General features: G+C 36.5%; 1 protein-coding gene across 1 annotated transcript in view; it reads left to right on the top strand.

The window, feature by feature from the left end:
* The window catches only part of CYP39A1 (cytochrome P450 family 39 subfamily A member 1), a 90,442-nt gene that overhangs the window by 50,555 nt on the left and 26,288 nt on the right, over positions 1-13,599 (top strand). The window contains exon 8 of the mRNA XM_004424053.3: positions 7,248-7,381. Coding sequence (XP_004424110.2) covers positions 7,248-7,381 — 134 coding nt within the window. The remainder of the gene's footprint in view (positions 1-7,247; positions 7,382-13,599) is intronic.

Here is a 13,599-nt window from a genome sequence, read left to right as displayed (position 1 = left end):
TTAGGTGCCTGATAAACCCCATTCTGTAGCTTCAGATGCCATAAATTCAGAGTCACCCCTTCTATATGCACAAGGAGCTGGGCATTCTTCAAGAGGGAGGAGGGAAAGGCAAAGAGGGAGGGAGGAGAGGAAGAGGGGAGAAGGAAGGACTAGATTGGAAGACTGTCTGCAGTGGTAGGCTGGGTGTTTTCAAAGCTCAACTCTCCTACACGAGGGAGCTTCTGGTTTACTCCTCAGGCCTCACTACCTGGTGACCTCTCCAGCACTCCCTCCCTTCTTAAGAGCAAACAGCCTCTCCATTTCTTGACACAGGACTCTTTTGAATCTCCTTTATTCCTTTCACATCTGCTCTAGAAATTCATTTAAACTTGGTTTTTCTTACTTAAAGATATTTGGTTGTAGTGTGCTCGGTGTGCTGCTGATATCAATGGGGCCTGGTCTTGTGGCTCCTCGACCTAGGGAAGGTCCAGCCCTAAATGTAATCTGCTATGTTAGGGAAAACCTGGGTCTCATTGTGCAGAATAATTAAGTCCCTCATAGTTTGCACTTTGCTCAACCAACTTAGCTGTGCAACCTAGTTTACTCACTAATTCTTTTATCATTACTTTTCTTCCTCTCCCTGCTATCTTTGTTTCTCAATTCTGGTCTACCCCTGTTCTAGGCATTTCTCTCACTATCTTTTAGTCCTCAGGAAGAGAGGGAAATACATGTTTGAAGAAGAGAAAGGTCATTGGGGTCTTTATCCAAAATTTAAAATTAATTTTCCTTTCCAATAATCAAAGATCAGTTTCACAAAATTTCTTTTCAAATTTAAAAGAATAATTGCAGAAAGGGGTTTATTGCTTTTGCCATTTGGGAGACAAGTCAACAAACAAACCTGCATCTCGCCAAAAATTTCCGGGAAACTGTAACCAGCACATTCTCACTACCTATAAATAACTGTTATAGGGTCATTTGACGTATAAAATCTATTGTAAATGATATTATCTACTTCAGGACATTTTATCCATTCTTACTCTTTTTTTTTTTTTTCTGAGGAGGACCAGCCCTGAGCTAACATCCAATGCCAATCCTCCTCTTTTTTGCTGAGGAAACCTGGCCCTGGGCTAACATCCATGCCCATCTTCCTCTGCTTTATATGGGACGCCGCCACAGCATGGCTTAACATGCGGTGCATCGGTGCGCACCCAGGATCCACACCGGCGAACCCCAGGCCGCCGCAGCGGAGCGCACACACTTAACCACTTGCGCCACCAGGCCATCCCCCATTCTTACTCTTTTTATTTGAGATGTGCCAACCTTTTCCAGTAAATGTAGGTTTCTTCTGAGAAGAAAACAGCAAGTTTGTAAATATAAGAACATATTCCTGGAATAAAGTAGAAGTATAATTTTTAAAAATTGAATTTTTGAACATTACTTATCATATTAAAGTTTTTTAAATTCTTGAAATGAAGGGAAGACTATAAGATACTCCTTTTTCCCCCCTCTGGAATACTGTAAATTCTTTATTTACTGTTTCTCTTTAGCTTTGTCTCTGTTCTCTAAAAACTGATTTTTTTTTCAAGAGCATGTTGTCAGGTCTCTGGCTGAGAAAATATGCCAGAAAACCAGTTTCCTGCCCTTATTCTCTGTCAGCAATTGATGTCACTGCTTCATTATTTTTTAGTAGAAATCATAGAAATGCTGTATTTTTTTCAAAGCTGTTACCTAATTTCCCTAAATAACAGTCTAAAGGAAACACTAACTTTTATTATTTGATTTACTTTTTAAAGAAATTATTAAAATTTTGAGAAGCAAATTTCTTGACCAAATTTTGGTAGGAATCATTGCTTAAGGTTATTACATCAGTTTCTTTATTTTTCAACATTTATCTCATGCATTTTTATCCCCGGTTCATTCTCCTTCCTGTGTACTCTGACCTTTCGCACACACCTGATTTTGTAATATTTTAAACAAGCTGTTCTATCAGTATGAAAAGACAACCTCTGTGAAGGAAGCTTACCTCCCAGCATAGAACAACAGACTGAGAATCTGTGCTTTCAAACGTAAAGAGAAGGGTGGAATGTGTAGGGATGCACTCTTTAAATTTCAGTGGAGTTTATTATTTGCTTCTCTTCCTCCTTCTGTCTGTCCCTTGTTAGTATATCCACCTGTATACACACACACACATACAAATAGTAAGTATATAAATAAATACATAAAATATAAAAATTCTGTTTCTATAGTCCTGGAGTAACATTACATAAGGATTTAACTAATAATTTTAGGGAAATAAGCCATGTTTTGACAGAAAAGGCAAATAGTAGGTATTTGCTGAGTCATTCAGACCTGTTGAGACACAGTTCTGAGGAGACTGAATCAGAAGGTGGGGTTGCAAAGTGGAGTTGAATCCTGAGGAGGTCCTGTGCTTCCTCACCAATATATATTTGTGTATATGTGTGTGTGTGTGTGTGTGTGTGTAAGGAAAGGGGGCTTGAAATAGTATGGAACCAGAGGAGCCATCTCTCAAAGGACTTACTTTAGTGATTCTCTTTGAGTCATGTTTCTTTTTTTTTTAAGTCCAAGAAATCATATTTTTGTAATTAATTTTGGAATTTAAGTTACTTTTCTTTCTGCCTGGATGAGTCGTACTCATCCTTCTAGGCTTAGCTGAGGCTCCAGCCCTACCTAGGCAAGAGGGGATGAATACCACTGACACCCAAATCCTCTCTCATGAAACTTATATTATAGTTATTTATATCCAGATATTATCTTGTGTCCTGTGTCCACGCTCCTTTAAGGCGGTGGCTGTGTCTTTCTCGTCTTAGGGGAAGCGATGGGACACAGGAAGCAAGGGCAAGGGCTTCCAGTGTAGACAGACATAGGTTTGAAGGCTGCTCTGACAGTTTCAAGCTGTCTCCTTGGACTGCTAACTTCTCTGAGGCTCATAGCTCACAGGTAGTTATGAGGAATAAATGAAGTGATCCAACGTATTTGTATTACTGGATGGTCAATAAATCAGTATTATCTCTTCCTAGCCCTGACAGCACCTCTGCTTGGGCTAGCACATAACAGATATGAAGCAAATTTATAGTGAGTGAATAAGTGGCTGAAGTAATAGAATTTCAATCTATTATATATCTTCAACAAATATAATTTATAGTTACTGTGTTATAACTTGCTTGTCATCATGCCTGTGGAATCCCAAAACTGTATGTAATATTTTAAAAACATTTTTTTGCTATTTCTGAGCTCAAGACTCATCCTTTCTTTTATTTGGTTTCAAATATCCTATGATTTGCTTTGACCTTTATTGCATTTATGCCAAGAGTTAAACAGATGATTTCTGAATGTTACCCCAAATCACCCATAGTTTCTTCCCTAACTGTCTTCTGTACTGGTCCCCGGCTCCATGAGGCTCTAGTCTGTTGCATGATTACCTTGGCATTCTTCCAAGTGGAGCCTTCTAATTTTAGAGTCAAAACACTGGAAGAACAAACCACAGATTTGCATTGAAATATGCACAGTATGGGTACAGAGCCATTTCTAAGAGTTATAATAAGAAAGGCCGTTAACCTAAAAATGTTGTTTGAAAACTTAGCATATTTCCTTTTCTTTTTTTTTTTGTCTAGTCCAAGAAACTACCTTATTTTTCCCACATCACGCTGGGATTTGAAAAACTAAAAATATTTTATCAAAACATTTATTTGCCAAGTATAGTCTACATCTCTCATGCATTTATAGGTCATAAGAGATTTTCAATATTTATTTTCAACGCAAAACAGGCTTTTATTTCTATATAATATAATACAAAGCATTTTTGCACTTTATAATTCAATTAGTCTCTTAAGGATACTTAATGAAAAACTTTTTTTCCAAAAGGAGGTCAGAAGCTTCACTATTACTAAAGGCCAAACTTTTCAAGGCCAGAATTATGCCTGTCTTATAATAGGTGGTCACTTCAGAGTCACACAGAACTGATTTCAAACACAAATCCTAAACCTTGGTGGTCGTCTACCCTTGATCAAGTAGAAAGCTATGTATTTTCGGAATCTGATAGCTGCAACAAAGTAAAATAGAAAAAATAAAGAGAGGGATTATTTGGTGAATTTGTCTAATGTAGATGCTCTAAATAGATTTTTAAAGAGAAAAAATTTTTTTTTGAAAAGTAAGATTTAGAATCTGAATAGTAGCTTACTGCTAATTTATTTGTAACATCCGTTTGTCAAGGGCCCTGGCTTGCTGGGACCACCTTGGTTTTCAAGATAAAGGTGAAATTGGTCTGAACCCCATCAAGAGTTCTAGGAATCTCTGGAGGGAGAAAAGGGGGAGGGAGTAGGAGGTGGAGGCTTGTGTATCTGGTAGCTTTCTCTTGACCGGTTCTTGTGTTTGCTGATTTCTCCATTTCCACTCTCTTTTCCCTTCTGCATGTTCTGCCTCTTTCCTGTATTGCGTTGCCTTGCTGGACATCACCCAGATCTTTATTTCTCCAAGTGTTAACTTAAGGTTATTGTTAGTTAACTTTATTAAAATATTAAAAATATGGGACAAGGAAAGGGAAAATTATATTGTAGCCAGAAACAACTTAAAATTGAATATTTGACATAAAGTTGAATTTTCTCCTGTTCTTAAAAGTCCAATCTGCCATTTTGTCCCTGGAGAATTTTCCTTAGCCTTCTGCTAGGTTGTCCGTCACCTGCCATGTAGCTGGGTCTCCCCCCTTCTCTCACATTTCCAGCCTTGTTTTACTTACCTCCAAGACGCCAGTGCCCCGGTTCCCTTTCACTTGCTCTGAAGAGCTGTTGACTCTCCATTTGTCCCACTACAAATATTCAGGGCTTCCACCACAGGACTTCATCTTCTAATATATGCTGTTAGACAGTGGTTTTCTTTTCTCTCTTTTTTTTTTTTAACTCAAGTACGGTCTAGAAGAATTTCAGATACCCTCACACATTTTTAAGTCGATGTGTAAAATTTGTTTTCCTGTGTTTCAGTAATTATGAAGGATGTCATTTCTGGTATATTGTCTGCATGCTTTTAGTCTATTTAAAATATTTAAGTATTTATTATATTTAAACTATATTTATTTATTTAAATATTTTAAATAATATCATTTAAATATTTCACTCAGTTATGGAAAATGACTGCCATGTAGCCTAATTCCCAAAGCCAGTTCTTATCAAACTAATCAACCAATCCAACCTATTTTCTAACAGAAAAGATCAATTCACATAAACATGTTAATATGTGTTGCTGTGACACTTATCTCACTTTTGAATTCTAAGATAAGTAGACAAACATGGAAACAGATATATGATTTATTTTTTTTTTAAGATTTTATTTATTTATTTTTTCCCCCAAAGCCCCAGTAGATAGTTGTATGTCATAGCTGCACATCCTTCTAGTCGCTGAATGCGGGACGCGGCCTCAGCATGGCCAGAGAAGCGGTGCATCGGTGCGCGCCCGGGATCCGAACCCGGGCCGCCAGCAGCGGAGCGCGCGCACTCAACTGCTAAGCTACGGGGCCGGTCCAGATATATGATTTATGGACAAAGGTCTTAATAAGGAATAGCACTGTATATCACTCTTTCATTGTTGAGGTTTTCACTCTCCCTTGGCCCAAGACAAGAAGTCTCCAAATTCTCTAGTCTCCACATTTTCCAGATGGCATTAAAAACCATCTATGTATGGCCTTAGTGGATCTCTCACTGTTCCGTCACGTTTATCCCACTTTCCAGGCAAACTAGACCCATTACCTTTTCCTGAACATATGTGTTTCTGCAGTCTTCGTTTTGTTCTTCCTCTTTCCTTTGCCAAGAATATCCACTTGTTCATCTCCCTGTGTAGAAGTTGGACCATTTGTTTATTTCATATATATTTACCAAGGTCTACTCTATGCAAGGAACTAATTATACTTGTGGTTTTAGAGAAAGATACTGATAGAATATTTTGCTTTTCCTTTAGCTGGCCGTGAACCCTCTCTGCTTTTAACTATCTTAGAATGATTTACATCTCACAGAACAATTTCCTTGCCTGCGTGGTACACCAGTTAACTGTGTGCTTGTCTCTTACCTCCTACTAGACTAAGTGTATTGGAAACAGGAGCAATGCCTTCATTGTTGTAACCCTAGTAGAGCCTAACTCAGCTCCTGACCCTTACTTGGCACTCAAGAATCTGTCACGTTGAATGGAGTGTAGAGGCGCTCCTATGGGGCTTAGTAGAAACAGAGCTCAAAAACCGTGGTTCCCAGACCCCACTAACCAAAGACATTTGCTTCTGAGTCCTCAGGGATTGCAGATGTACTGACAGATAAGTTTTCCCAGGCAGCACCCACCGAGTCCTTTCCTGCGAAAAGGGCTTGCTTTAGAACAAGCCTCATCCAGGGTCAAGAGAGAGAGACTGGAGACCCTATGTTCCCTTCTCACCTACTCATTCCCAATACAGTTGGCAAGCACATGTGAAAGTTGACTTAATTAAACTGACGATGTTGTTGACTTTTATTAAGCAAATATTGTCAAAACCAAATTGAAAGCTAAGTTGTTTTAAGTAATTCAGAATGCAAACATTTTACTTGAAATCCCATTAACTAAACTGTCTAATTTGACTGAAGGCCCTGACCGTGCTTTACATCAGAAAGATCGACCCCAATCCTTTTTCAGATGCCTTCAATCTAAATATCAGCTAAGGTATGTGCGTTACAATAGGAATGTTTGATACACCTCTGTTCAGAGAGCTCATCATTCCACATGAAATACATATGCCCCATCACCTTTTGCCTAACATTCTTTTTTGGCCTTCTGAAATGTATGATAGCAAAAACAGAAAGGAATCAGCAGGAAAGAGACAGAAGAAGTAACCCAGGTGGCTTCTCAGATCTTTTACTTTGTGCTTTTAATGTCAATCTTTTATTGCTGTTTCCTTGAGTGGAATAAGAATTTGGACACGAAAGAATGAAATGAGTAAAAATTGAACACCTTTCTGACAGAGACTTAGTTATTTGATAGCCATAGAACTGTGAGGTTGGATACCAATCCAGCATGTTACAGTAATCAACATTGGTTTAGTTTTTTATGCCCAACATTTTATCTTGGTTAAAAAAAAAAAGATAAAAAGAGACAATAAATAACTAAACTTTGGTATGCAAAAAGTAATAGTAGTATTAACACTTGCCGTCAGAGGCAGTATTTAACCTGTGTTGATGAGCTTACATAAAACCACTTTCTGGCCTCTTTAAGTTCATCTTTTTTTTTTTTAATTTTCTTTGCAGGTAAAGATAAGATTAAAGTGTCTGAAGAGAACTTGAAGAAACTCCTTCTGATTAAATGGTGTGTTTTGGAATCTGTTCGTTTAAGAGCCCCTGGTGTCATTGCCAGAAAACTGATAAAGCCAGTTAAAATTCTGGTGAGCTTTGGTTTGGTTTTAAAATAATCAACCTTCTAGGAAATAAAAAAAAGTACATATTTTGCCCATATATTATTAAATAATTCTTTTAAGTTCCATTAAGCACTAAGTGACCCTGGAACAGGTTACTAATAAGAGCTGAGCAGCAACGTTTTATTAATATAGATATATATCTGTTGGTGACTATTTTAGCTAAAACATAACCCTTTAATAATTATTTTGGCTATGTGATTCTGCATCAGAACTAGTGTAATCCTATTTCAATCAAGCAAGTGGATTGGATAGTCTCTTCTCTGCTGAACCAACTAACAAGTATCCCTGAGCAGCAGTAGGTTGAGGAATTCAGGGTGTGAGGAAAGTTCTTTAGGATAACTGGAAGGCAGTTTCGGGCCACAGATCACAGCTATGGGAACAGATAGCAGGAATGCCATGGATAATGGCAACTGTTATTAGCAATCAGTGACTGAGTGATGGAGAGAGGTCCTTTTTATGGGCAAAGTAGAATAAAATTCTGAAGTGCACCATGATAGGTACATGCACAAGGCAGACTTTCAGTTCAATATTTGGTGTATCAATCAGACAGAACAAAGTATTTCTTTCAGAATGATTTGACTCATGGCCTGCATTATCCAGGTAGATTGCATTTAGTCAGCCCTCCACTCTTGCAAGATTTATTTTTTTGTGAGGAAGATTAGCCCTGGGCTAACATCTTTTGCCAACCCTGCTCTTTTTTGCTGAGGAAGACTGGCCCTGGGCCAACATCCATGCCCATCTTCTTCTACTTTATATGGGACGCTGCCACAGCATGGCTTGACAAGCAGTGCTCAGGTCCGCACCTGGGATCCAAACCCGCAAACCCCGGGCCTCCGAAGCGGAGCATGCAAAGTTAACCCCTACGCCACCGGGCTGGCCCTCTTGCTAGCTTTTTTTAATACACAGATTGAGAGTGCTTGGATTTAAACCAAGAAAATTTTATAGTAGTAGAACACAAAAGAGACAAAAAATTCAAATTTTATGAAAGTTGCAACTTGCTAAATCCGGAGGAAACATAGTTTATTTAACTGATCTCACATAAATTTTAGCATTTTGTTTCAGTGGGATTTTAACAATTTTTGCTTTTAAATAATCAAATTATTAATTACTTTAAACTATGAGTAATAAATAAACACGCTTTGAGAGGAAATAGTCAAATAACTTCGTGCAATTAAGTAGAACAATGTGTTTATTACTCTGAATATTACTATAATTTTATTGAACTTTTATTAAGTCTCATTTATATTCTGGCTGGTAGATAATTAGCTGAATTACAGAATAGTTATTTGTCTGCCAGTGGGTATCTTGATTGTTACTTTAAGCAGACAGATCCTACACATGTTTTGTATGATTTATACCTAAATATTTCAGTTATTTTGGGGCTTTCGTAAATGGTATTTTTTAAAATTTGGATTCTCAATTGTACATTACTTGTTTGTAGAAATACCGTTGCTTTCTGTGTTTTGATCTTGTATCTGCACCTTTGCTAAACCTTAAACTTAGTGGTCCTAAAAGTGTTTTTGTAGATTCCTTGGGATTTTCTATGGAGATAATATTTTAATTTCTTCCTTTCTTATCTCCATGCTTTTTATTTCTTTTTCTTGCCTATTGCACTGGCTCTGACTTCCAGCACTATGTTCAATAATAGTGGTGACAGCAGATATCCTTGCCTTGTTCCTGATCTTAAGGGGAAAGCATTTAGTCTTTCACCATTAAGTATGATGTTAGCTGTAGGTTTTTGGTAGATGCTCCTTATCAGGTTGAGGAAATTTCCATCTATTTCTAACTTGCTGATAATTTTAATAACACATGGATATTGAATTTTGTCCAATGCTTTTTCTGCATCAATTGATATGTTTTTTCTCCTTTAACCTGTTGATGTGATGGATTTCATATACTAATTTTTAAATATTGTACCAGCCTTTCATACCTGGAATAAATCTCATTTGATCATGGTATATAATTCTTTTCATATGTTCTTAGATTTATTTTGCTAATATTTTGTTGAGGACTTTTGCATCTAAGTTCATGAGAGATATTGGCCTGAGTTTTCTTTTCTTTTCTTTTTGTACTGTTTTTGTCTGGTTTCTATATCATGACAATCTCTTAAAAGGTGTTTTATGTTTGTCCTATCCTCTTCTCATAAACACTCAGATTCCCTTTTTTCCTTCTTTCCTCCACCCTCCCTTCTTCCCTTCTTTCTCTCTCTCTCTTCTTCCTTCCTTCCTCCATTTCTTCCTCCCTCACTCTTTCCTCTCCTTCCTTCCTTTCTTCCTTCCTTCCTTTCTTTCACATTTATTTCCTTGTGAAAGGCAGTAAAGAAACAGTCTGCAGATCGTTTCCCTCTTCTTCTTCCTTAATTCTTTTCTTTTTCTCTAATTTCCTCTTTATGATCTCATTCTTCAGGTTTTTTACCCTGAAATCTCTCTCCATTAAAGTTCCTATTTCATGTCTACAAACTATCCCCATGAGCAAAACAGAGAGAAAAAAACCATCAGGATCCTCATATCTAAATTCTTGTGGATATTTTTTTCTGTTGCTTTTGCATTTTTTCTCTTTGAGTTTCAGTGTGGCTTATGGAGCTTCAACACAGTCTATCTTGGGCTTCTGACCAGTCATTCTGCCTGCCACATATATGGCAGCTTTGCACCCCTCTTCTCAAATGCAAAACCCAACTTGTGCTATTGCATTAGGTAAATATATGAGACCATGACGGGATAATTTTATAACAAAAAAATTTTAATTTGTTACATAAGTAGATTTTCTTCCCAGACCCCAATAAAAACCTTTAGGCACATGCCACTTGCCAACCAACAATGCACTTTTGAGATTGTGTTCTTTTTGGCTTCTGCTATCCTGACCTTCAATTCAGTCATGAGTCTCTTAATGATGAGGATACATTCTGAGATATGTGTCGTTAGGCAATTTCATCATTGTGCAAACATCATAGAGTGTACTTACACAAATCTAGATGGTATAGCCTACTGCACCCTAGGCTATATGGTACTAATCTTATGGGACCATCTACATATACATGGTCTGTTGTTGACTGAAATGTCATTATGCAGCACATGACTATTCTTATGCTGTTCATTTATCTTTTTTTGCTTGATTAGACCTACACACCAATACTTCTTCCTTCAAATGGATACTACCTTTTCTGTACTGTTCTCTTGTCACACTGTAATCATCCCCTTACTTTTCCTTTGTCTTTTACCGTACTACCACCTAAAGTCTGTCTTCTGTGCCCCTTCTTTTTTCCCTTCTAGCAGTAGTTTTGTACTAGGTAGATGTTAGTTTCCTGGTTATTTCATTTTACTTCTCATTTTAGGACCCTTGAAGATGACTCAGTCAATTTCTTCCTTCCTTGTTTTTATTTTAGCATAAGGTGTTGGCACAAATGGATTTGTTTTGCACCATAAAATTTCTATGCAACTCACTTGTTTGCTGGTCAAGCTGCAACATTGCTTGATACAGTCACTCTATATTTCCCCACCCCATGCACCACCTGAAACTCTTCTCTATCCTTAAGCATGTAGCTCTTGGAGGAGCTTTTAACTTCATGTCCTTGTCAGGATTGTGTTCTACCGCAGGCGTTGTAACTTTCCTTGGGGCTATTAACACCTCATATTTTTTCAAAACGAATTTTTACTTATTTCAACAGCGTTACCAAAAGAAACATCCATGCTCAAACACATGCACACACATATACGTTCGTGCATACACGACCCCCCACGACCCCTTAACCTTATACAACTATCTAACGTGCTCTTTGTGTGACATCAATACAGAAACCCATGTTTCATCATAATATACATGTCATTTAAAAAAATTTTTTTAACATTATTCTTCACATTTCTTGCATCTAGAGAGTTTTCATATTTATTTCAGTGGCCACATAATACTACATTGAGTTGATAGCTTGAATATTTATTTCTGACTCTCAGATTTAGATTGTTTTCCTTTGTGGTATTTTAATGTAGTAATTATTTGCATCTTTGTGCATAGTACATTTTCTTTTTTAATGATTACCTTTGAATTATGTTTTAATGGTGGATTACTGGTCCAAGGGTATAAACACATTTATGATTCACTGCATATAATCCTCTTACAAAACTGAACTATTTTATAGATCCAATATCTATAAATTCCTAATAAAATTTTTTAAATTAAAAGTAATATATATCGAAAATAATTTAATAAATTATAAAAAGAAACTAATAGTCTGTTACTTCCACTCACACTTTCTTCCTAGAGGACATGAGGCTCAGATACATCCAGGCTCCTTCCAAGCCCTAGCTGCTGGTTGTGGCCATCCTAGTGGTAGAAAGATTTGGTCAGGCTGCCATCTTCTGAGAATGTTCCAGCATTTTCTTTCATTATTTTTTTTAATATTTGTATAAGGTGCAATGTTTCCTGTACTTACTATTTCTTTCATAAATAAACACAGCCTTTCATCTTAGGAGGGCCAAACTAATCACTGTGAAGTTCTCCCTGCAGAGTTGAGAATTGAACTTTAAAAATAATAACTTGCACAGTTATTATTATAACTGTTATTACTATATTATATTATTACTATATTATTATAACTATAGTTATTATTATAACTTGCTTTCATTATTATTACATAAGTAAAACATGGTAATTAGAGAAAAAAAGAGAGACCATAAAAAGAAACTGAAAGAAACAATTAAAAATTGCTTAAAATCTTGCAAGTTAGAGATAGCCACTATGAGCATTTTGGTATTATTATAATTTCAGACTTTTTTCCTGTAGTGTGTGCATTTAAAAAAAACTTAAGTTGGGGTCACACTATACTAATTTTCTCATAGCCTATTTTTATTTTATTTAATAACATCATGAATAGTTTTCTATATCAATAAAAGACATCTACATCATTGTGAATCACAGCATAATAATCTAATATATGGACATAGTATAAATTTTTGAATCAGTTCTCTATTCTTGGACATGTATGTGGCTTCCAGTTTTTCACTATTACAAACAGTGTGAAGATTAACATCCTTATAGCTAAATCTTTATGTACATTACTAATTATTTCCTTAGTATAAATTCATACAACTTGGTCCTTTTAAACTACGTGTATTTTCTAAAACAGGTGAACTGTCTTTGCTGAATGTAACAACGTGTTTCTAGGAATTTGGATTATAAAAAACATCTCATATGCGATCATCTATGTCGAGTAATGACCATTTTCTCTCCTATTGGGTTGCCGGTCAAGGTTCCTTGCTATGAATGCTAGAAGTATTTCCCATTGCTTTTCCCTAATGTCGTCTAAACAGGGTATCGTTGATTATTCTTGCTTCTGTAACCATTCCATTCTGTATTTTTTAGAACATATTAAAATGAACAAACACTATCTACTTTCTTGGATTTACTCCATTCCTTCTTTCTCTTTATTATGCCACCTTTCCAAACTCTTAAACTTTTATCTGTACTATCTTTTCAAGGTTTCATATTTTTAGCACAAAGTTAATCTGCAAGAATACCAAGGAAAGAATAAACAAGAAAGTGCTGGAAAATATGAATAATTAAGGAATATTAATTACCTTCTTAAGCTATTAAAACATGTTATAAAACTATAGCAATTAAAATAGCATGATACTGATGTCAGGCCAGATGGTCAAATCAATAGAACAGACTGGACAGATAACAAAGAAACAAACCCTCTTGTACATAAGAATTTAATATAGGAGGGGCCGGTCCCATGGCGTAGTGGTTAAGTACATGCACTCTGCTGCTGGCAGCCTGAGTTCAGATCCCAGGCACGCACTGATGCACCACTTGTCAGGCCATGCTGTGCCGGCGTCCCATATAAAGTAGAGGAAGATAGGCACGGATGTTAGCCCAGGGCCAGTCTTCCTCAGCAAGAAAAGAGGAGGATTGGCATGGGATGTTAGCTCAGGGCTGATTTTCCTCACCAAAAAAAAAAAAAAAAAAAAGAATTTAATATAGCATTAGTGAATCATTATAAGTCGATGAAGAGAGAAGAGATTAATATATGGTTTTGGATGTCTGGCTAAAAGTATGTATTTTTTTTAATTTCTAGAGTAGCAGTTCTCAAACTTTTTGGTGTCAGGATCCCTTTATACTCTTCAGAATTATTGAGAACCCCAAAGAACTTTTGTCTAAGTGAGTTATATCTATCAATATTTACAGTTATT

This window comes from Ceratotherium simum, chromosome 13 (assembly GCF_057802395.1).
Source record: "Ceratotherium simum simum isolate JZ-2026a chromosome 13, ASM5780239v1, whole genome shotgun sequence".
Lineage (NCBI taxonomy): Eukaryota > Metazoa > Chordata > Mammalia > Perissodactyla > Rhinocerotidae > Ceratotherium > Ceratotherium simum.
This window is presented reverse-complemented; position numbering and strand designations above follow the sequence as displayed.